Source organism: Saccostrea echinata, unplaced genomic scaffold (genome assembly GCF_033153115.1).
Source record: "Saccostrea echinata isolate AGI-Se365-2 ecotype Australia unplaced genomic scaffold, CSIRO_AGI_Sech_v1 ptg000033l, whole genome shotgun sequence".
NCBI lineage: Eukaryota > Metazoa > Mollusca > Bivalvia > Ostreida > Ostreidae > Saccostrea > Saccostrea echinata.
The window spans coordinates 7,326,597-7,352,435 of NW_026889782.1; the positions used below are offsets into that span (position 1 = coordinate 7,326,597).

A 25,839-nucleotide genomic window follows, 5' to 3' on the forward strand; every position below is an offset into this window, starting at 1 on the left:
AACTTTACAACTCAATTTCGGGGGGTGAAGAGGGTTGGGGTGGGTTTCTACTAGTCAAGGTCAATGTAAAATTATTAATTTTTTTCCATGTCAGTATTTCTGAGGACATATAATTTATTTGCTATCTGCCACCGTTCCTTTTCAGAATCAAATGACCATCCCCTAACATGCACACTTTGCTTTGAGCACTTGGAACATCTCGATCGTTTTAGCGCGAATCATGTTAAAACTTGACCAATGAAACCCTTAGTAACGAAACAAATAAACAATTCTGGGATACATTACAAATGAAAAATTATCGAATACAAATAAGAAATTATACAATACAGATAATAAATTATACAATGCAAATAGAAAATATAGAATACAAATAAAAAATTTGAAAAAAATGAAATGATTTTTTTTTTTACAATTTTACAATACAAATTGAAAATATAGAATGCAGATAAAAATTATACAATTCAAATAGAAAATTATGGAATACAAATAAGAATTATACAATGAAAATGGAAAATTATACAATTTAAATGGAAAAGAACGAATATTGCAACGTTTGACATGCCACATATATTTGTATTTTTTTCTAATTATTGTACTGTTTATATATATTTGTACTATACATGCATAGAGGGCCCCGAGGAAGACTAGTGCTTTGCACTAATCGGGTTACCCTCTTTTAATAAATTATTATTATTATTATTATTGTTGTTGTTGTTTCTGTATCTAAAATATTGATGCCTTAATTAAGTTAAAATGGAAACGAGTTGGAATTCCATAACACTTTCAATTTATGTTTTCTTGTTCGCGACAAACTGAAACTACCAAAATAACAAGGTAAGGCTGTAATTACCGAAGTAACAAGGTTAGATTGTAATTACTGAGATAAAGAGATTAGACTGTAATTACCGAGATAATAAGGTTCGACTACAATTACCGAGATAACAAAGTTAAATCGTAACTGACGAACTAACGAGGTAAGACTGTACTTACCGATATAACAGATTGTAATTACCGAGATAACATGATTAGACGGTTATTACCGTGATACAATACTAGACTTTAATTACCGACATAACAAACTGTAATTACCTCTGTCATTTGTTTTAGTGAGACTTATTGTTTCGCCGTTCAGTACTTTTATCTGGTGGTTACCATTTCCAAGTTTTTCTAAGTAGATTCTACCAGGAACAATGAGCCGCTTAAACAACTGAAAACGAAATAAAAAAATACGGAATATCATAGAGTAATACATTCTTGAATAATAAAAATATTCATGTACATATTTTTGTGTAATAACATGAACATCATCATTTACCATAGAACAGCAAAGCAGCAATATCTAGGCAAATATGTCATGTACATTTATGTAATGTTGTATACAAACCATAGGTGCTTTTTTATTATTGTATTATAAGACCAAACACTTCGTCTATAAGAGATTTTATGGAAGACTGAATAATTTTTTTTTTTTTTGACAAACTGTATTATTTGAATAAAAGTATGAATTTTGGAAGCTTTGTCATAATTGATGATTTAAAAAAGGAATTATAGACATTTATGAAAACTTGAGTTTATGTGATTAACTTTAACAGAGAATAAATTAGCCTTAAATGAAATAGGTTATACCTATAAGACACTAAGAACTTTACCTTCACCTTTCTTTTTACTTCTGATAACTTGCGTATAATTTATCTCCGAGCTAGATGATTAAAAACTCTATTCACTTTGGGTCAATGAGCATCTTTTTTTCACTTACATACTGAAATCGTGGTGTGTCTCTCATGACCCTGATTCCATTAAGCGACAATGAAAAGTAGTCAATAGCACTGGAATTAGGAACAAATACTGTGAATTCACACGCCACACTGGTCGTTCCACAGCACCCCATGTCGTAATCGGAGGTACCATTTAGCATGTTGCACGGATACGTATTGCACGGACTTTTGTTGGCATTGCTTGGGTCGCTGCAGTAGATCATATACTGACACTGGCTTATTGAGCCGCCATCACAAGTTAGGCATTGCTGGGAGTTTGCGTACTGAGGCTGCGAGCAATAAGCGGGGCAGTTAAACCCAGAAGTACAAATGGCCGAGTTACACGGATACTGATTAGCATACTGGGACTGTGAACAATATGTTGGACAGGTTGTTACCCCTCCAATGTTGCTATTGGTACATATTGCAGTATTACATGGATACTGGTTCTGGTAATTCACCTGGGCACAGTAAGTGGGGCACGTGGTGGACCAACCTGTGTTTGTCTGGCATTGTGCTGTGTTACAGGGATACTGGTTCTTATACTCGGCCTGGCTACAATAAGTGGGACATGTCGGTCCCTGGTTAGTGAACATGGCCGATCGATAATTTGGTGGATAGCCGTATAACTCGAAACTACACTTCTCTGCCGTGAATCTACGGTCCGTCAAGTAGTTCTTTAGTCCCACTCTTCTCATGTAGTCGTATGTACGCCTACAATTCAAGAGGTATAAAATTTCATAAGCTAAAGATTGTGAAACACAATAATACCATAAAAGGAACTTGTTACTTAGATCTAATATTTTTGTCATTCACTCAGGTATAACATTCATTCTGATCATCAACGTATATAACATAACTGCACTCACAGTAGCCAAACGTCATGACATATCAGCATGGGGAGATCCAAATAGGGGATTCCCAACACGGAGTCGATGATGTGGATCCAGCCATTAATTGTCTGTATGTCCGGTCCTATCACACGAGCCTTCACATCACTTCCCTGTACCCAGGTTTCTAAAGACAGTAAAACAGCCATTATAACATATTGCAGAGTTTTGTTCTCAAACATATTATTATTAATGCAAGTGCTGGGAATGTCAAGATATAGATTATTCACTGTATTTTCTCCTTATTGAATCTGATCAGTATACTGCCTACATTCGACATTTAGAAAACAAAATTACAATTTTACAATATTTAATAAAGATAATACAATTAAAAAATTCATACAAATCCTATGAGAGTAACTTTGGATAGATATACAACATGGACGGACAGAGAGAAAAAGTTAATAAAAAAAAAAAAAAAAAAATAACCATTTCTATTTTTCGTGGTAGAAGGCATTAGTGGGTCAGACTAACATTTCCAAAGCATACATGTACTCTTTCGGAAGCCTGATTAATCTAAGATTGCATGTAAATATTTACCATTTCTTTCATTATAAATGGTGACCCTCTCGCTATTATACATGGTTTTTCTGTATTGACGACTCTCATATCCGCTCATTTCTGACAAGGAGGAGATGATCGCGCTTTTTGGTTGTAGAATATGCAACCGAAGCACCTGAAAATCATTGAAGTTTTCTGCTGAAATTTAGTTTGCGAAGATACATACACGACAAATCAAAATATGACTTAAGGGGATGAAGGACACATGGTCACATGACTCTGTTAAACTACGTCATAGTCTCCGTTTATATAAGTTCAAAACGTGTAAAGCATTGGTTCTTGTACATTTCTTTAACAATTTTTTTCTTTCATTACCATCTTAAATTAAAAAAAAAAATAAAATAAAAATTGCAAACATTAAAAAATTCTGAAAAAGATTGATCCACTCCTCTGTTTCCCTAAACTGCGCGTCCAGCAAGAGGGTGACGTCATACACGATCTGTTAGTACAGCAAGATTATACTCGGTGAATGCAGGCGCGGTATTACTATGTAAAAACAGGTCATAATCAGTATATGATAAAATATTTTGAGAAACGGGAATACAAAAATTATATTTGCATGGCTGATGACGGAAATCTTATGTAGTTATATCTTATTTCGGTTATTTAGCTTACGTGTGACGTAATAGTTGGTTTTCCCCGTACTTGAGAAATGTAAACATGACACGTTTTTGTCGTGCTTATGTCTTCTTCAACCATGTCCTGTGCAATATTTAGGTCAGCTTCACCATTCGAGTTTTTACAGTTAATCAATAATGTGAAGGACGTAAATTTTAAAATATTGAATGATAGAATTTTTTGTAAATACGTTTTTTGTTGTTTAAGTGGTTTTAAAAAGTACGTAATTTTCTCTGTCTTGCTTTTTCGAATTTAAAACCCTATTCATACTCTGAAATATTTTAAAAGATACATGTCCATTTGCATATTTTCTATATATGCTTAAAAATCCCATAATGGACAGGGTAATGAGCCCAGAAACATGGAGAATTAAAACTCCAATTAGATACTGTAGGGCATAGTATTTGTCAATCAATATCTCTAAAATAAGGTAAGAAACCTAATGATATAATTGGTTTTAGATATGTGGGACATACTTAGCTCGAAATATACTAAATATGAAAAAAAAATTGAATGACAAGCATTTTTTCAGCTCAAGGTCCTTCTTTCCCTTAAGTCAACACATCTTCAGAATAAATCAATCATATGACAAGTTTCTACATGACCTGGTGCTAGTGAAATCTTCCATATCAAATTAGATAGGTCACAAAAAAGTTATCTGTAGATTCTCAGGTCAACAGTTTGAAAATTAGATGTAGCAGGAATGGGTTTTTTTTTTGGTAGGTGTTATCACTTTCTTGACAACAAATGATGATACAAAACAAATCTTTAGTATGCTGTTCTATTACATTATTTCATGATACTCAATACAATAAACTGTATTTTTTTGTCTGATAAAATATTCTTTTAACAAAAAAAAAAAAAAACAATGAAATTCTTATAGAAACAAAATTTTTATGGGCAACTCAAACAACTCAATTTCTTTCAACTTAAAAACAATAAGTAATACCTCTTATTCAATATTTGATTACATTGATAAATGCTGACGTAATGAAGTTATACATTGGGGAAAAATTGACTTATAGTAGAAAATTTCTGGCATAGTTACCATGTCCACCAGAGTTTGATTACTGGTCAGATTGACCCAGGGGATGTTGGAGAATTTCTGGAAGGCGCTGTCCAGAGGTAAGAAGACCGTTATCCCCGACGGCTGTAGGAGGGCATTCCTAACGGTTTCTGTGCCTCTGTTAATTAGTTGTTCAAATTTCCTACAGAAAATTCAAAAATAAAAGAAAATTGAATAAAATGATATCTATTGTCTAGCTTCATGTCATGCACAACCTCCTGAAAAATGTAGTCTATAACAAGATGATGGCAATGAAAGAACTATGAGCAGCGTTTGTAAAGAAATAAATAAAATAAAATTATATATTGCTACTGAAAGAGTTCACAGCAGAACATTTATAAACAAACAATTCAAATTGATGGTACACAAAATCTTCAAATGTCTCAATCTTAATCAGACTTAAGTAGAAAAATTCTGGAAGTTTCGAGATAACATGATTTTCTTTTTTTTTCTTCTCTTTTTGCAAGAGAAATGTTGAAGGCTTTTGTTTGAATCTAATTCTTGAAAATTCCAAAATCACCAGTAAACTTTCAAATTGTAAATATGATAATTAGTTAGATCCTTCCCAGAGTAACGAAGTTCATAAGGCCGGTGTTTATACCAGGTTTTTATGGTGCTAAGCGGATGAGAATCATTGATTCCCCCGGGATGGGTCACCAGTCCATCGCAGGTTAACCCCAAACGTAAGCCGGTACCCATTTCAGCTGGATATACTGAAACAATGCAGATAAAGTGCCTTGTCTAAGGACACAACACACATCAACAGTGACCACAGCGAGGCTTGAACAAGCGACATTTGGGGTACTGGCCTTACACCTATTACAAGTGTGCCATGCGCTCCATCACAAATTTGATAAAAGTGAATGAATATAGTATTTCAAAGAAGTAGAAAAAATAATATCAGTAAAGTAGATCAAAGTCGATCAAATCAGTAGAGCAAAATAGCAAAGGCTCTAATGACAGGGAAGTAAAAATACTTGGATTGGATTTATATACAAAAAAAATATATATTTTAATAAATTTCGTACGTTCCCTCTCGTTGAATCTGTTCACGAATGTTGTTGTAAACGAATCCCAACAGCTGATCGACCACGTGCACCACCCCATTGGTCACAGTTACATTTCCCTCAGTGATGTCTGCACTCACACCACCACTGTTAACATATACTGAAATAAAACGAAATTGATTAGAAAGTAAATATGAAGAGTAAATACCAAAATGTATTAAAAATGACAAGAAATGAATAATACAACCAGAAAAACAGTGAAATCCTATTTTCAATCAAACACCACCTTTGCTTCTCAAAGAGCCATAGCGCATTTGATAGGCATTATCGCCTACTCTACTAGTGATTTCTTAAATTGATTGTTTAACCAAATTTTTGTCATACAATATTAGTTTATACATATGTAAAACAAAACCACGCAATAATGATATTTCAATATTAATAGTTCCTTCATATGATAAATATGAAAATTATCCAGTTTGTATGGAGTGTATAGCAAATATTGAGGTATCCACCTAAAGATGACAAACTGTTGCCAAAGACCACCCTTAACCAGAAAAACAACTTTTGAATAATTTTATTTGGATATGACTGCACTTCATTACATTGAGATAATTTTGGTTAAAGGTGGTCTTCATATTGAAAATGATGAAAATATATATTCAAATTTTCTTCTCATATAATCGTAAGATTTAGCAATCTGTCTTAAATTTATCCATTCGACGTTATTGACTTCGTTGGCGCAGTGGTATGATAGCTGGAATGTAAATATGGTGATTGCGAGTTCAAGCCCCACAATATTCCATTTAGCTTTTTTTTTTTAAATTTTCTTTGTGAATCTTTTCTACGTTTTTCTTTGTTACGTTTTATAATATGCATAATTTCAGAAAGTTATAATATACACATTACACTTTGAAAGTATCTCGGGAAAAGACAGTCCTAAACGACATGTATTTCATTAAAGTCATATATGGCGTATTTAACCAAAATTAAAAGATCTTTCTATTTGTTTTATTACTTTATATAAAGATAGGACTTTCCTGTAAATTACACAATAAAAATCAATCACGTTTCAAAGATATTAGAAATTTAATACAATATCCGATTTATTTAACGACTCCGCATTTAATTAACAGACACAGTTTAAAATCAATTTAACTATGGAAACATTAGGTTATTCAATTAAGTTCAAAATCGGTTAAAATTTTTATTTGAACGTAAAAAACATATATCACGTTTATCTTCACTCAATCTCGTTTTTTATTTTATTTTTTTTTTAGCTTAGATACGCCATATAAAGCTTTAAAGTTTGTAAATTCATAGCTACATGTACTTGTATTATTTTCATTGATTTTCTAAATCTTTTGTCTCAGAATTAGAGTATTGAACAAATCAAAAGAATGTCATTTGACATACTTGCAACTATGAAAATATAATACTCGTCCCCAAACCATATTACATAGTTTGATCTTGAATTGAAAAGGTATATCTATAAATAGAAACAGGTGATTTCCTTTTAAATTCTTGAGTCGGCCGTGTCGTCGGAGAGGCAGCTATGGCTCTTTGCCTGATTCATAGCTTAAGCAGAAAATCCAAAGGAGTAAAGCTTGAATCAGGTACAAATGTACTCATGACTCATTCACGATTCCTGAGAGTGAATTCTAGAATGGTGAATTTTTTTTTTTTTAGTTTTAATATGAGAAATCAGAAAGTGTGTTGGAGGCTTTAGTGTGTAGAGTTAATTAAAAGGTTACTAGTACTAGCATGTTGATGACTCCTAGACGATTTGGTTACGAGAGTAAATACGGCCCCAAGCAACACTTTTTTTAACAGGGAAACTTTTACTCACCATTGTAACCAAAAGGTTGGAGAAAAGTCAATGTTTCTCCATTGGCATTGGTAACTCCCTCATTGTGAGAAATACAGTTGGTGAAAATCGCCTGATTAGGAACATAATGGGCTTGAATAATCTAAAGAAAATAAGTTGGACAGTGTAATTAAAACTAGGGTTGGAGGACAAGCCTTAGAATGAGATTTTCAGTACTTGAATTACATTAGAAGACTATTCTCATAAATAGTTGGGACAGGGGGGAAACCATGAGCCTTATGGTTATCTGGGTAACATACATTTACAGTGTTAACAGACAATTAAGTACTTCCTGTAGTAATTCCGCTTAATTGCCATTCAGTTGACAAGTTTATATTACCCGTTGAAATTCTGATGGATCTGATATATTTACCCGTTCTGTAAGACCTGATAAGTGTATAAACCTTATGTAATTCAGATAAGTTTTTATTTACCCGTTGTTATTCTGTGGGATTTGATAAATTTTTCTTTTTAACCCATTGTAATTCTTCAGGATCTAATAAGTGTATTTTTACCTGTATTAATGCTGAAGGATCTGATAAGTGTATATTTACCCACTGTAATTCTGTGGGATCTGATAAGTGTATATTTATCCCAGTAAATCTGGGGTATCTGATAAGTGTATATTTACCCGTTTTAATTCTGGGGGATCTGATAAGTGTATAATTACCCCTGTAACTCTGGGGTATCTGATAAGTGTATATTTACCCATTGTAATTCTGGGGGATCTGATAAGTGTGTATTTACCCCTGTAATTCTGGGGGATCTAATAAGTGTATATTAACCTGTTGTAATTCTAGGGGAGCTGATAAGTGTATATTAACCTGTTGTAATTCTGGGGGATCTGACAAGTGTATATTATCTCGTTGTAATTCTGGGGGAACTAATAAGTGTATATTAACCCGTTGTAATTCTGGGGGATCTGATAAGTGTATATTTACCCGTTGTAATTCTGTGAGATCTGATAAGTGCATATTTACCCGTTGTAATTGTGGGATCTGATAAGTGTATATTAACGTGTTGTAATTCTGTGGGATTTGATATGTGTATATTAACCCGTTGTAATTTGTGGGATCTGGTGTGTGTATATTTACCCCTGTAATTCTCTGGGATCTGATATGTGTATATTTACCCCTGTAATTCTGTGGGATCTGATATGTGTATATTTACCCCTCTAATTCTGTGGGATCTGATATCTGTATATTTACCCCTGTAATTCTGTGGGATCTGATATGTGTATATTAAGCTGTTGTAATTCTGTGGGATCTGATAAGTGTATATTTACCCCTGTTATTCTCTGGGATCTGATATGTGTATATTAACTCGTTGTAATTCTGTGGGATCTGATATGTGTATCTTTACCCCTGTAATTCTGTGGGATCTGATATGTGTATATTTACCCCTGTAATTTTGTGGGATCTGATATGTGTATATTTACCCCTGTAATTCTGTGGGATCTGATATGTGTATATTTACCCCTGTAATTCTGTGGGATCTGATATGTGTATATTTACCCCTGTAATTCTGTGGGATCTGATATGTGTATATTTACCCGTTGTAATTCTTTGGAATCATTCTTGAGTCTGTCCAGCTGGGTAGTAGGAATCTTTTGCATTGCATTGTCACTGGGAACAAATAAGGTGATAATCTTGTCTGGTGACGAAATATCGTTAATGGGGTCCATTACATATAGGTAGCTCATCAAATCTAAGAATCTCCTGCAATTTAAGTTTATAGAGAACACTGCTAAACACATTATAGTAAATAAAAATCATGTGTAATCAACTTTTATTCAGGGTTTGTGAAATTGAAATCCATTGGCAACTATAAAAAATGTGACTGGGAAAAAATTATATACAAATAAGCGTTTGCATTCATCTTTTGCAGCAAGATAGTGCCAGGGCACTGCCTAGTTATAAACGTTTTGTTTGTTTGTTCCTTGTTTAACGTCCCTCTCAACAATTTTTCACTCCTTTGGAGAAGCAACCACTTGCCGGTGGATCGAGAGCTACAAATTTTGACCTTTACTCGGCACTCAGAACCATTGAACAGTGAGAGATCTTTTTTCTTGCCAGCACCTACTGCGACACGGAACCTCAGCTTATACCGTCTCATCCGAAGGACATGTGATAAACGTAATTTGCTACGTTCATTCAGTTCATAATGTATTTTAAACCAAAGGAAATAAAATCACTTCGCTGTAAGCGTCTATTTATCATACGCGTGCTCCCTATAAGCGTATTTTACTGTATATTGGTATTTATTTATGTTCATTCCATTACTCCTTCATAATTTAAGTACTGGAAGAAATGTACATGTAAATAGATGTCTTGCTTTAAAGCATTGGTATGTTATACCCATGTGGTTTTACTAAGCATGCAGATAATAAACATCGACTGCACGTGCCAGATACAACTTAATTTTCATCACACGTCTGATGAATTAGGAGGAGATAACAATTAACAGCGACAAGAGTATTTGTTGTTAAATATCTAACATATATTTTAGTTTCTATATTTAACGTTGTATATAAAATTGATTTCATGATCTAAACAGCACAGACAATTACAAATTGACCAATAAACTATAAGGTTTACTGATTGTATTAAAGGTAGAAGTAGATATCCACGAATTTACATAACAATGTACGAGAACTATATCTTTGCCAAAACATTCGTCCGTCAAGGAAATAAATAAAACCACGGCAATGTCACCAATAAAAATACTAGCAAAACTTTTCGTCAACAAAGAGACATAAAAAATGTTACCGATGTAATTGTACTTTATCTTAGATTTAGGACGGTAGGACGAATTCTGAAGAATCCAAAAAATTCATTCGAAAAATTTTGAGCCTGATCAGCAAAGAATATACATGTAGGTTACTTATAAATTATTTTTAACCGTGATGGCTAGCACACTCCTGAGCATAAGTAACAGCTAGCTAGCTAGCTAGCTAGCTAGATAGATAGTTAGGTAGACCTGTCACGGTCGATTACATGTAGTTGTAGAGTGCTCGCTCCAAGATCGGGAGGCCAGGATTCGATTCTCGTTCGCCGCGCCGCGTCAAACCTTAGACGTAAACATACGTAGTAACTTTTCCTTCACCAAGCGCCCAACAATAGAAGTGAAAGTCACGGGTCTTTCGAGTGAGGCCTTAAAAACCGAGGTCCCATGTCACGACAGGCGTTGGCTCGATAAAGAACCCTCACTGCTCAATGGCCCTGACTGCCGAGTATAGGTCTAAAACTGAGGCCCTTCACTGGTATATGGTGACGTCTCTATACGAGTGAAAAATTCTCAAATGGGACGTAAAACTACATACAATCAATCATATTAAGTAAATTCATCAAATTGGAACAATTTTACATGTAGTTACACAGTAATTAGCCTATCTATGGTCTTTCAAGGTGATAAAAGTAATCATATTTTTCAAGTAAATATCTAGATCATAATGATAAACATGTAGCTAAAATTGTCTATATCACAAATTATACCGTGATAGTAATACGCAATAAACAGCTACATACGTAAATTGCTGTGCAGTATCTTCAGGATTTTGGATCCATCCGTAGGTTGTCTTCTGACTTGTCTTCCGCATGACTCCATTTAGACCATGAACAACCCCATTGGTGGCCGAGATGTCACGATATGATCCATCCGATATCTCCACACCATTAACGTAATACTTCAGTGCATAAGTGAGGCCTGCGGTCTGAAAGAGGTTCCAACTTCTTTCAGTACCAAATTTTATTCATCACTACTACAGAACCCTTATTTTACTATTCGACAACAAAACGTGGAAGGGTGGAGGGGGCAATCGGCCTTTCAATTAACATTTCAAATAGTAAAAAAAAGTCTTTAAAAAAAGGGGGGGGCAACCCCACCCACCCCCCGTTGCTAAGTGCCTGTATAACATACGATATTACCACACCATTGACGTAATACTTTGGTACATGTACATTACTGAGGCCTGAAGTCTGAAAGAACGCAATACCAGTATCAAGTTCTAATCAAATTACAATATCTTTCTCTTATTTAAGGACATATGCAACATACGAGGGGTGACCAAAAAATTCGCGAACTAATTTAATTATAATCATTCCATTTGTTAGAAATGGCCAAATGTCGGCAATAGGAGTGGATGGATAAGGATATCCTTCCCAAGAATGAGCATGGCGACCATCACAACCCGAGTCCTCTGTCTAGGGAGCGTCGTTTATCCAACGTGGATAAAGTATGGGTGCCTTCTTTTTATCATATCTGATATGTTTAAAGTCTAAAGTAAACGATATTTTAGGAATTCAATAATTATACTATTGTTAAGATATTCAACTATTTTTCTAACTATAACTTGGCAATCTCTCATAACAAATTGCTCAACAAAGGAAACATCTCTTTCCCCGCTTGCTTTCACTGGGCAGCAGAACAAAAGCCATTTTTAACCATCTCCATTTCTTCACTTAAACAATCAATCCAATTAATGATATATTAATGATTAAACTTCTGGCAAGTGTTTTGTCTTCATTGACCTTATACAAATTATTATATGCTACTGCAATGAAATTTCCAAGATATACATTAAACTTTACAGCCTTTCGTTGCTCGAGTACGACTGAGTCAACAATTTTTTGTCACAAATCACCTATATATTGACGTCATTTTTACAATATGACTTCACAAACATGGAACAAATCATTACATAACACATGCTATTCATAGAACATGACTATGACTTATATGGGTGCCAAATTTCATACTGATCTGAATTGTGGTTTTGTAAATCTAGAGATAGTTCGCGAACTTTATGATCACCCCTCGTACTTTACAAAATTGTTATCCATAAGTTATTTTTCAGGAAGTAATCACTTTAAAATTATAATCATATCAGATTTTAATTATTTTTTTAAAATAGCATACATTACATGTACAGGGTGTTTTGAAAAGATATAAAATGATGAAAATCCTTGTGTTTTCCAGAAAGAAATATGCTATGTGTTCTTCATACAAGTAAATAAGACGTGGCCTACCGTGTCTATTCTCTGGACGCGACTGAAAAAGAGGCGGTCGCCATTGGAGCTGCTGCTTCGCACATACTGGTTGTTCTGGATAAAAGTGGTTGCAATGCGATTTCCCGGGACTGAAAACGACAAAGATGGAAACAAGAATACTAGACATTGTTCAACACGTGCTAATGATTCTGAAAAGCACAGGATGAAAAGCCAGGTTTCCCAAATTTGGAAACCCAATGGAAACATACGGGAATCGTGACATCAGTAGTTTCCATATAGTTTCCATTTTATGGAAATCACATAGTGGTTTCCACGTAGATTCCCGATATGGAAACAATCAACCTGTGGTTTCCCGTAAGTTTCCCAATATGGGAAACCGTGGAAACATGCAGTAGTGGTTTCCACGTAGATTCCCGATATAGAAACAATCAACCTGTGGTTTCCCGTAAGTTTCCCAATATGGAAAACCGCGGAAACATGCAGTAGTGGTTTCCACGTTGATTCCCGATATGGAAGCAATCAACCTGTAGTTTCCCGCATGTTTCCCAGATATGGAAAACACGTATGCTGTGGTTTACACCTATTTTCCCGATAATAGACATTTTGGAAACGTGTATCAAAAAATTATTTCAAAAATCTCTGTGTATTCTGTGTAATAAAATTGAACATTCTGTGACCACCGTAAACCCAAATTAAATAATTTTTTAACATTTTAGTCTCGGTAAAACTCATAAAGACATGTGAATTAGAATTAGTAGTCTAAGAGAAGATTTAATACAACTTTTAATTTTAGAAAAATCAGTGTAAACTGTTCAGATAAAATTCAATCATTGCGCTAATCCTTGTAATCGCGGCCACCTGTTCTCACGTGCCACAGGTGGAGACACGTGTCGCGAAGACACCTGCGACTGTTTATTTTTTGTATATTCTATGTGATTTGAGAGGGTTTTCTACCTAAGGGGAACACTCGGCTGTGGTCAAGCATGTACATACACATAATCTCCGCAAACTCAGTTTAAATTTAGGTGATAATTGCTGGCCATTGATTTGATTTAAAAAAAAAATAATTTAAATTATCAATAAGACTACAAAATATTGATAAAATAAGCTACATTAATTTTAAGATGTTCAATGAGAGAAGAAAAAAAAGAATTGTATTTCAATTTTTCATAACTGATTAAAAACAAAATTCCTAACCGTTGAAAAATTATATATACTTTTCTATCGGTCTAGAATAAATCTAAATTCTCGTTCTGTGTTAATCATAATTCTTTTTCAAATAAATTTGTAAGTGCATAGGTAAATGAAATAAAATTTCTTAATCGGTAATTAACGATTCGTCCTTGTTTGACATCAATATAAACTTCAAATATTGAAAACATAGAAAGAATTATTAATTATCAACTTTGTTGCCTGCTTAATTCGCAAATTGTTTATGAGAAAGGATGCAGATGGATCTATTATTAATACAACATAACAACTAAATTACTAATGTTTTGTGTGAAATTCGTATATAGTCCTCTACAAAGACATTGATAAGATAATACAGCGGAATAATATTCATATACAAAATTAATGAGTGTTAACTAAATAATTTTTTTTAATTTATATCTGTACACAGACCCTGATGTAGTAAATGTCTTCATTTTTCGCAGGAAATTACAATAATGTTGGTTTTAAATGCATACATGCACGTATATTTAATTTAGCCATTTTGTACACAAAGACCAATGCTGACTCTAAATAAAGAAAAGTATATGATATTTATATAACATGATTTTCTTTTCCCTAAGAACAACGTCTTCTGAAGAACTGCATGTTAATGCAATACATTGAAGAAAAAAAAAATTTATTACTTGTTTTACACGTAAATGCTTAGCGAAAACTTAATATTTTTAAATCGTGTATTGTGTTAAACAGAAGGTTACCCCTTTCAAATTTAAGCCCCCTCCCCTCCTTAAAAAATGGAGAGAATAAGTTTCTTTCGATATTTAGGTAAAATATACTGATGTGGTGATTGTCAATACTACTACATGTACAAACATTTCTTTATATATGCCGTCCATTTCTTGATTTTTATACCTCTACATGTACCATTACTTACTTTTAAAAACCTGCACTTAAAACTGTCTACTCAAACCACAGGCCAACCAGTTTGGGGCACAAACTTTACCAGAAAGTTCTTAACTAGCAAACCTTACCAGAAATTACCAAAAAAAAGTTATATATGAAAGATACAGGGTGGTACTGGCTGAACGGCTAAAGCCACGTATATATATACAGCCCTGCACATCAACGAGTATACACCAGGCATTATTTTCCAACAAATCAGATGATCAAATATTGACAAATTGTTACCAGTCACAACTAAAATTCTGAACGCAATGGACATGATTGAAGGTTACATACAAATAATTCTAAGCTTATTTTAATTATGTGTTTCAGGTCAGAAGCAACAGTTTCAAAAGTGGGGAGGGGGGCTTCCAAAAAAATCTGACAAGCCAAAAAAATAAATAAATAAGAAGAGCATATCCATTTACTTTCACCCCCTCCCCCCCCCCTGCATTCTACGGGCCGGTGTTTTCCAAATCAAAATACTGTTTCCCCTACCTTTGCTTATATATTGGTTTGTTTTTTCACCTTGTGTTTACTGTCCTTTTTTTATAAATCAATTTTCAAATTTAATGTGAAAAATTCTGATACATTATAACGGTGTGAGAATTATTTTTAACTAAAGGCAAAGATGTTTGAAGTAAAGTATAGCAAATAGAAAAAAGTCCAGCAATTTCGTCCACTGGTTATTATTGATATCAGGCTGGAAATCGAAACCAAAAAAGGAGGGGGTTCAATAAAGTATCTAAAGCCGAAAAAGAAAAAAATCAAATTTTAATTATTCTTGAACCGTCCTTGCTGGTAATTAAATTATTTTGTCTTGATTTTTACAAGTGTATACTAGTCTAACATACCCTGATTCCTTCTACTAACTAGCAATTTTTGACACCGAACTTTTCCATCATCACTAAAAATAAAATACTGTTCTGTATACATTTCATGTAGTTCATTTGAATGCCAAATGCCCATCGAAATTTACGGCAGACTTCAAAGGACAACATTCTTGTCACAAAATAATAAACAGCTGATAAAGAGTCGTCATACGTTTATTTTGAGGGGCACAACAGGAAATAAGCTTTGTTTTCTATGCTGCAAAAAATATGTTTAGGGACGTATGGAACGTCCACTATGCCCCCCCCCACCCCCCTTATTTTCTACGGTCCTCAACTAATATTCATTTTCTGACGCTTCAAATTTTAAAACATGTATACATGTATAAAGGTTTAACATCTTTCGTTGTGACATTATACATTAATCAGAATAATGAATAATTTAATGAGAAAGTAGTGGAGGGGATAACCGGACATTTTCTGTTTGGATGGGCACTACATACCCCCCCCCCCCCCCCGTCAAATAACTTGACGTGTCACACCAGAAACATAAAACATCTCTGGTCACCCTCAGAAAAACACTTTGTTTTCTATAGTATACTAATTATCAGCAAATTTATTGAGGAGATCCCCCTTTCTATGAACAGGGAAGAACTTCACTAAGGATATGAACTCATAATCACCGTTACAGGGAAATTATATTACATATAAAAACTTTTATTATCCTCTAACTTAATTAACGTAAACAGGTTCCGTTTCCCATAATGCAGCGTTCTGCAGAGGCTTTAATTTCATTGGTCAATTTTCACGAGGCGTCATTTTTGGAGTTGAGCAACACGGAGAAGAACTCGGGTGTAAGGTGCAAATGTCAAAAGTTAACGATGTTTTCGCCACCCAGTGTCTTTAAAACTGTGAAAAATGCAATGATCAACAACCAAGGATTAGTGCACGTATATTTAAGGTCTTCCCTCTTCAGCGGAAGACCTTCTTGTTATTCTTAGGTTTCTTTTTCACTTTTATTATTATTATTGGGTTTTTTTCCTTACCGATTTTGTGCACGCGATTTCTCGAAAACGGCTCGATGGATTCCCATGAAACTTTCAGGACATATGTAACATCAGTTGAACCTTATGCTTTTTTTTCTGTTTTGATGACGTCACTTCCGGTCCGGAGATATTGCCGATTTAATGGTTTTCGAAGGGTCGGGTTGTCCGCAGATGTTCTCATATACGGCTTTAGTTAGAAACATGAAACTTTCAGGTATGGTAGACCTATCTCTGTAGATATGCGGAAGGCGTTTCATTTTTATCGGAAGTGCCGCGCGTCGGCGCTCGCTATGGCCCGAAAAAAGTCCTATCGGGAATTTTAAATTTTCTAACACTTTTTCTATAATATCTTTTTACCTGTAAATATTTTGTTAAAACATATAGAACAAAAGTTGTGTAGAATGTAACGATCTTTCAAAGGATACCAACAATAAGGGCCTGGCCCCTAACATTAGGGAGCTAGAGGGGCCAAAAGTGTTTTCCTGATATCTCAAAAAGTATTGAGAGTTTGTATAGCATCATAGAAGCAAAGTTGTTCAAAATGATAAGTAGCAGCTAAGGAGACCATTAAAAGTCGTCAAAATGACGTCACTTCCGGTCACACCGAGAGTAATGGTAAATGGCTCATTTTTGCACATATGACCGTAGAAGTCTCTCGATCTCATCTCCTTCAAATTTAGACGGAAGACTTATTTGTTGCTTTGCAACAAGCTCGTCTAGTTTTATATACTTTTTTACGGCAAATAATACTAATAATGGGCAGAACAAATCTTTCCCATCGAAGACGCCATTCGTTTGACGCCATTTTGAAAAGTTTGATATCAAAGTTTTAAATATTTTAGTTTACACATTCCAAAAACGGAAAGAGAAACTTGAATTATACAATATTTAGTGTTTTACGTTCAATCATAGATGTATAGATAGTAGACTTTGTATAGCTAGGCCCTACGGCACCACATTTGTCTTTTTCCATGCTGTATACGTATAGAATATGCATGTACATAAATCTTTTATTATATCATTAATTTGTCTTGAGCTGGAAGCTCATAATTACGCAGCTATGTTAAGGCATCCCGAAGCTTTAAAAAGCGCTCAAAACATAATATGTCATTACGAGGTCGGTTTTGGTTTTAATTTATAAGTACTGAACTTAAGTATTTCCAATTTATATAGAGGGTTTCCTCGGCTACATATTAACATATTTGTTATGATATCACATGACTTTGTTGATCACGTGACGGTCATTTATAATTTTTTAGGTGATTAACACAATAATTATTAACATTTTGTTATATAATTAAACCCATCGTATCCTTGTGAATCCGAAATGTGCTTGGGAAAAGTTATACTATTACTTAGAAACAAAATATTTCCTGAGAAATTTAACTTACCTACAAATTTGAGGGTATCTTCCACACAATATCGTAATCTGTATTAAAACAAAGCCAACACACATTTTTCCCAAGCAAGACTCAGAGAACAACCTCTTCTTACAGATTTCAACAAAAATTCTCAGATTAATCCTCATTAATCACCTGCGCCAGACGCTTTTATACACACAAAATAAATTCTACCTCCAACCACGGGTATAAAACAGAGTACATTTCAAAAGTATATTTTTTCATAAGCATTTTGAACATGCTGAATTTCAATCAAGGGTAGGTAAGCGGTGTATTTTTAAAATATTCGGACATATAAGACTTAAAAAACCTTTAACGACCCGTGAATTTTGCAATAGCTATCTAGCATTTTACATGCAGTTTGAAATAAAGTGTTAAGTTCATGACACTCTCCCCGTCATAACACCTCAAGTTTGCAGTGACTTGACGTCATTTTCCATTATGACGTCATATTTTAGTAGTTCAGAGATGTGAAGGCACAGAGTGCACTGTGATATTCTACGGGAAGCCTTAACCTACCTGCGTATGGTGATAAAAAACTGATCACTTCCATTGCTGTTTTCATTCAATGTTGAAATAAAAAAATAATGAAAAGCCAATTTTGCGACCAGCGATATCCGTAGTATCTCACTTTTGCAGATTTATCATGCCACGTGTCTATAAGCTAATGTAGGGAAGTACTGCGGTAAAGGGGGAGGGAGGGGTAAAATTAGGCTAACTATTAGCTCTTTGAACATTCATTAAAGCTTTATACATGTATATTCTGATGACATATGCATACAACCCAATCATATTTTTATAACTATAATCATGATCCTTAGATTCAGCAAAAGATATACAACTGTATTTTAAGATATTAGCATTGTTTAATTGCAATACCTACTTGTACAGAATTTGATGTAGTCTTTGAGCTCAGTTACATTGTAGCTGTCTATTACATTGCGTTCCCTGTACGGTAGTTGATTATAAGCCGTGTCGTTGAATGCAAACACTGTCATGGTGGTCGGAGATTCATAAAACTTTGTTAGTTGTGCCCGAGTAACTAACTGTGCAAACTGCAAATTTAAAATAATATTCCGTTGATAATTACACGATGAACGTGATTTTGCTTGGTATTATTACTAGTTTGTATAATACAAGAGATACCATCATAATAAACATTCAAAGGTTTCCCACACAATTTGAACTTCTTTCACATATTCAACACTGAGTCTCTATTTTTATTAGTAATATTGATGGTCACGTCAAAAAAAACAAACATTGGGTCTGGCTCTTTGGTCAAAAATCTATCTATCTATCTATCTATCTATCATCTATCTATCTATCTAATCTATCTACCTTATAATTCTTAGAGGCTGTCAAATATAAATCCCTATAAATTTTGAGGGCCTTATTTCATGAATCATTAGACACTTTTACTTTCGATTTTGTTATAATTCACCTTATGACACCGTGTTTCTTCTTTACTTTTTCGGTAAAATACATTCACATGATAAATAAGTAATGCTACTTTAAACTACCCGGTACTGTTCATTAAAATAGAAACTTTAATTCAAATTTATATAATCAATGCTGGCGGTTAAAATATGACATTTGTGACCTGAACCCCGATTTATTGTACTATGAAGAAACATTCATCATTTTCATAATATTGTTTGTGTAATTGGATATATACACAGGTAAGATTCCAACGTATGTTCAGCATGTGTTTTGAGTAACATATGTTGAACATACGTTGAACATATGTTGACCATATGAATTTTCGACAGTATGTTGAACATATGCTTAAAAAATATGTTGAACATATCTTTAAAATATATGTTGAACATATAGCAGACTCAAAACATATGTTGAACATATGTTTGTTGTAACTATATGTTTAACGTATGTTGAATATATTTTAAACATATGGTTGTTTCAAACATATGTTCAACACATGTTTTGAGTTTCACATAAAATTCATACTGAACATTATATAATAACCAATAGCCTTTTCACATTTATTTCATTTAATTAATGTTATCGTTATTTGAATTAATTTTATTTTAATTTAACTGATAAAAAATATGTTAATTATTTTAATGTTAATCAGTGAACCAGCAATAATTTAATATTAAACCTAATATGAAAAACACGAGTTATATGTTACATTTTAACACGTCGTCGGAGGGGGATCCAGCAAATTTTGAAAGGGGGGTTTCCAGGTCGGTGCCCCCAGCACACATGCATAGAATGGCACCATAGGCACTTCAAGCCCATAGCAACGGTTTTCGAAGGGGCAACCTCCGAACACAGTTGACAAGCACCCCCCCCCTCCTCCTTGTGGATTCGCCAATGCAAGTAGACTGCATGTTAAAAAATTAATTTCAATAACATTTATCAAGATCAATTTCAATACTTATTTATCAAAATAATGATCATTTCTTGTAGAAGCTTTCATAAAAAGGGGGGACTCCTCTGTTACGCTGTACCCCCTCCTCCACTTGTTCCTCCAAATTCAGCCCCCTCCCTTTCTTCAAATCGAAATTTGTCTTCTTGAACATTGTATTCCCCAAATTAAATTCATCAAGAATTAATAAATTTGTATTTTACCACGTTTTGTTTGGATTTATTATATGAGGGAAGGAAAAAAAATCATTCCACATTTTTTTTTCCGGACCGGTTTTGGTTTTTATCGGATGAAAGTGTATGTACGTCATTTTTGACGTCACTGCTGCAGCAGAAGTGTTGGGTGTTGGAAACAAGTAAGTGCTCTCAGATATGTTTTTAGAATTTAGTTCATGGTGTTAAGAGAATTTCTTTAGCGTTACAGATTCATACGAACGTCTAGTACATGTACTCTCGTGACTTGCATAACATCTAACTGTAGTTGTAATTAATGCAGTTCGTCAAAAGACGATACACCTAGTGATCTTGTCTACATTATTTTGGATTTGTTTTCGACGAACGTAAAAACCATTTAGAAATTCAAATTTTTCAGATTTGTTTTCCTTCTGTCAATTTTGTTACGTTTGAATATTTATGTACGATCTTGACATGAAACTGAAAGTAGAAATCTTGCATAGCAGTTTGTATGTAGCCTATGTTAAGATGGTTATCCATTCGGTTCTTTTATCAAATTATTAATGGAAAATGTTTGTTTTTATTATGTAGTAAGCAACTGGAGTTCCGTGTCAGAGTGCCGTTTTTATTGGAAGAACCCAAAACTGTTAAGACTGACGATTCAACCCAAAGCTGATTTGACTGAAGATGGCACGATCACATTATACAGGTGAAAACAAATACATATAATAATCACAGTAATTACAAGGTGACTCTTTAATAACAAAATATTTCTTGAGAAATTTCTTTTTGCTTCTTAATTCTACACTGGTTTACTTTATGAAAAATTAATCAAACTTTTTTTTTTTACTATAATATAGAAGATGTTGATGTGGGTAAAACTTGCTTGCTTTTAAACTATAAAATATCTGAAAGATGCTCAATTTCAGCCTAATCTGGCATTCAAGATAATAGTGTAAATGTACTTAAAATGCATTAGCTAATTTATTACTTATTTATATATTAATTGACATAGAATTTCTTTCAACACTAGAGAAACTAGAGACTTGCACTCACTCTCTTTCAAAATTTCTTTTAAGTTTTGATTGAAATTTGATTAGAAAATATTTACTGTATGAATATCTATTTTACAAGTTTTATAGGCTCCCCTCCCTGCTATGAATAACTTGGAAGAATACCATGGCCCTAGGCTTGCTCCAGAATAGGTAAGTACACCCTGTATTACAAGCTTTGTTATTTTCTTCCAAAGTTTTTAGATATACTGGAAACAAAATGTCTATTTCTCTGCCTGTACTTTTGCCTGTATTTTTTTTTAATATCAAAATATACATTTGTATCTGATTATCCATTTAATATTATTATATTATACTATTTCAACATTCCAAATTCATTTGTAAACATTTCGAAAAATTGTTTTTTTAATGATTTTATTATTAAGCATATCTTCCAAGAGTTAAATTGTCTTGGACATAATATTATATGGTGTTATACAACACCATATAATGTTTCATGAAATTAGTTTTAACTGATATCACAATTGATAACTGTTTAGGAGACTAGGGTATGCATTTGTTTGCACATGACAAATATCTTCAGTGTATGAACCTAAATTACATGTAGAGTTTAATTTGTATTTCAGAGAACCTGTATTAATCAACAGAACCTTAAAATTGGAGTCTCCACTGTAGTGCCACGCAGTACCTTAACATGTGACAATTTCAAATCCTATGATGAGGTTCCAAGGAGTGTAAAATGGAAGAAAACAAAGAACAGGCCAAGAAAAAAAATGTAAGAGCTCAAATTAATTACTCTTTGTGCTAACTAATACCTATATATATTTAATAACAATACATGTAACACACTTCTTAATTTTTATTATTTTTTCTTTATCATTTCAGAAGCAATGCAGTCACTGTCAGGGAAATAAAGCCAGAATTATGTAAAAAAAAATTTGAAAACCAGAAGTCTCTGATGAGACTGTAGCTCTACTGGTCTGTTTGTATAACAAAAGAAAAGTAGCACTTGGATTTGAAACATTGCAACATGCAACAATAAATAGAACTAGATGCGATCTCGTTGCGAGCAACGAGTGGGTCTTCCGTCCGATTTTTGATAAGATGTGAAAAGAATTTGACTGAGACTTTCGTTCAAATATAATGATATAAATAAATTGTTAAGACGACCAATTTTGCGTCAGTAATCTATAACAAAATATTGATCATTAAAGATCATAGATTAAAGGCTTTCGGCCCGTCTTGGCCCCTACTACACTTTCTGTTCAACAACTATTCAGAAATTCTTTTTTCGTTTCCGAGATATCTTCAAAAGAAAAAATAGGGGCCAGCCCTTCAAATCCTTAACGGGAACGTTTAGCAAAAATTTAAAGGTAACATATTGTTCAGAACATTATTGTGAACATCTTTCATTCAATATTGCTTATCAAAATATTTCCCACTTTCGAGATATAAAGCGTCAAAGATTTAGCATTCTGGCCCCTAATGTCCCCTTATAACATAACATATGATGCTAACAACATGTTATATAGTTAAGGAGTGTGAAGATGATCTATTTTGCCTTAGTAATGTATTACAAAATATTGATCGTTTAAGAGTTATTGATGAGAGACGTTTGGCCCCTATCGGCCCTTATTTTGAGGGGCCAGTCCCTTCTTCTTGATATCACCTTAAAACTCTTATGATTTTGAACACTTTTTGTTCAACAACTATTCAGAAATTCTTTTTCGTTTCCGAGATATACGCAAAAGAAATATTTAGGGGCCGGCCCTTCAACTCCTTAATGGAGACGTTTAGCAAAAGTTGAAGGTTACATATTGTTCAGAAAATAATTGTGAACATCTTTCATTCAATATTGCTTATCAAAATATTTCCCACTTTCGAGATATAAAGCGTCAAAGATTTAGCATTCTGGCCCCTAATGTCCCCTTATAACGTAACATATGATGCCAACAACATGTTGTATAGTTAAGGAAAGTGAAGATGATCTATTTTGCCTCAGTAATGTATTACAAAATATTGATCGTTTAAGAGTTATTGATGAAAGACTTTCGGTCCCTATCAGCCCTTATTTTGAGGGGCCAGCCCCTTTTTCTTGATATCACCTTAAAGCTCTTATGATTTTGAACACTTTTTGTTCAACAACTATTCAGAAATACTTTTTCTTTCCGAGATGTATGCAAAAGAAATATTTAGGGGCTGGCCCTTCAACTCCTTAATGGAGACGTTTAGCAAATATTGAAAGGTTACATATTGTTCAGAACATTATTGTGAATATCTTTTATTCAATATTGCTTAACAAAATATTTCCCACTTTCGAGATATAAAGCGTCAAAGATTTAGTATTTCGGCCCCTCACGACCCCTAATTATGTAACATATGATGTAAATAACATAATATATGGTTGTAGTTTGCTCAGATAAACATTTTTGCTGCAGTAATAGTTCGCAAAATATTGATCGTTAAAGAGTTATTGATGAAAGACTTTCGGCCCCTACCGGCCCCGATTTTGAGGGGCCAGCCCCTTTTTCTTGATATTACATTAAAGCTCTTATGATTTTGAACACATTTTGTTTAACAACTATTCAGAATTTTTTTTTTTTCGTTTCCGAGATAAATGCAAAAGAAATATTTAGGGGCTGGCCCTTTAATTCCTTAATGGGGACGTAAAGAGAAAAATGAAACGTTGCATATTGTTTAGAACCTTATTTTGAACATCTTTTGTTCAATATTGCTTATCAAAATATTTCCCACTTTCGAGATATAAAACGTCAAAGATTTAGCATTCTGGCCCCTTATGGCCCCTAATTATGTAACATATGAGATTTTTATCATAATATATAGTTGTAGATTGTTCAGATAAACATTTTTGCTTAGTAATGTATATCAAAATATCGATCGATTAAGATTTATGGATTTAAGACTTTTGGCCCCTCTTGGCCCCTAATGTGATGAGTCAGCCCTTTTTTCTTGATATCATAAAAAAGATCTTATTATTCTACACAATTTCTGTTCAATATGTTTTAAGAAAATATTTATAGTTTTGAAGATATGATAAAAAATGTCTCGAAAATTCACTCCTGATTCATGTCCTAAATTTCGACCCCTACCGAGCTTCCATACTAGGCACTTCCAGGAAATTTGAAAACTGAGGTGCACAACTAGAACATGTCCTCTATTATCACTGAAAATTTCAGCGCTCTAGCTTTTGTCATTTTTGAGTTTTTGTGTAGACAAAATGGTCACTAAAAATTCGATTAAAGGGCGATAACTTCCGACCGGAAGTGAATTTCCAAAAATTAAAGAAATTGTATTAGGTTTACATCATGATACATCATCTCTGAAAATTTCAAGTGAATCCATCCAACCATCTCTGAGAAATCGTCTGCACAAAATTTGGACAGAAAAAAATAATAATAATAATAGTGAAAAAGAAACAATAGAATAATAGAAGGGTCTTCCGTTGGAGACGGAAGACCCTAATTATGTATCTTAATGTAGTCTACTTTTGTGACAAGTTATATTGAAATCAAATGAAAACTAGGAGTAGTAGCGTTTTGAAAGTATTTCACGGAAATTTCTATTTTTAGTACCGGTAACCATGACAACACCATTCACCCAAATAAAAAAAAACAGAAATACATATTATGTATCGTAGTGTATTCTAACTGTGTGCCAAATTAGATTGAAATCAGACCAAAATTGTAGGAGGAGTAACGTTTTAAAGGAATTTCACAGAAATTTCTATTTTAAGTAACCATGGCAACACTGTTCATCGAATTCAAAAACCAATGCAATAAATTATGTATCTTAGTATAGTCTTCTTGTATGCCTAATTATATTAGAAGCAGACTAAAACTGTAGCAGGAGTAGTGTTTTAAAGGAATTTCACAGAAATTTCTATTTTTAGTAACCATGGCAACAACGTCCACTGAATTCAAAAACCGATGCAATAAATTATGTATCTTAGTGTAGTGTACTTGTGTGCCAAGTTATATTGAAATCGCACCAAAACTGTAGGAGGAGTAGCGTTTTAAAGGAATTTCACAGAAATTTCTATTTTTAGTAACCATGGCAACACCGTCCATCGAAATCAAAAACCCA

General features: G+C 33.6%; 1 protein-coding gene across 1 annotated transcript in view; it reads right to left on the minus strand.

Annotated features, from left to right (window-relative positions):
- The window catches only part of LOC133198963 (uncharacterized), a 50,284-nt gene that overhangs the window by 21,062 nt on the left and 3,383 nt on the right, over nucleotides 1-25,839 (minus strand). The window contains exons 2-12 of the mRNA XM_061334863.1: nucleotides 19,044-19,215; nucleotides 12,791-12,900; nucleotides 11,291-11,475; nucleotides 9,316-9,481; nucleotides 7,746-7,866; nucleotides 5,918-6,056; nucleotides 4,872-5,031; nucleotides 3,185-3,320; nucleotides 2,624-2,771; nucleotides 1,757-2,468; nucleotides 1,090-1,207 (exon numbers count right to left, since the gene is read on the minus strand). Coding sequence (XP_061190847.1) covers nucleotides 1,090-1,207; nucleotides 1,757-2,468; nucleotides 2,624-2,771; nucleotides 3,185-3,320; nucleotides 4,872-5,031; nucleotides 5,918-6,056; nucleotides 7,746-7,866; nucleotides 9,316-9,481; nucleotides 11,291-11,475; nucleotides 12,791-12,900; nucleotides 19,044-19,215 — 2,167 coding nt within the window. The remainder of the gene's footprint in view (nucleotides 1-1,089; nucleotides 1,208-1,756; nucleotides 2,469-2,623; nucleotides 2,772-3,184; nucleotides 3,321-4,871; nucleotides 5,032-5,917; nucleotides 6,057-7,745; nucleotides 7,867-9,315; nucleotides 9,482-11,290; nucleotides 11,476-12,790; nucleotides 12,901-19,043; nucleotides 19,216-25,839) is intronic.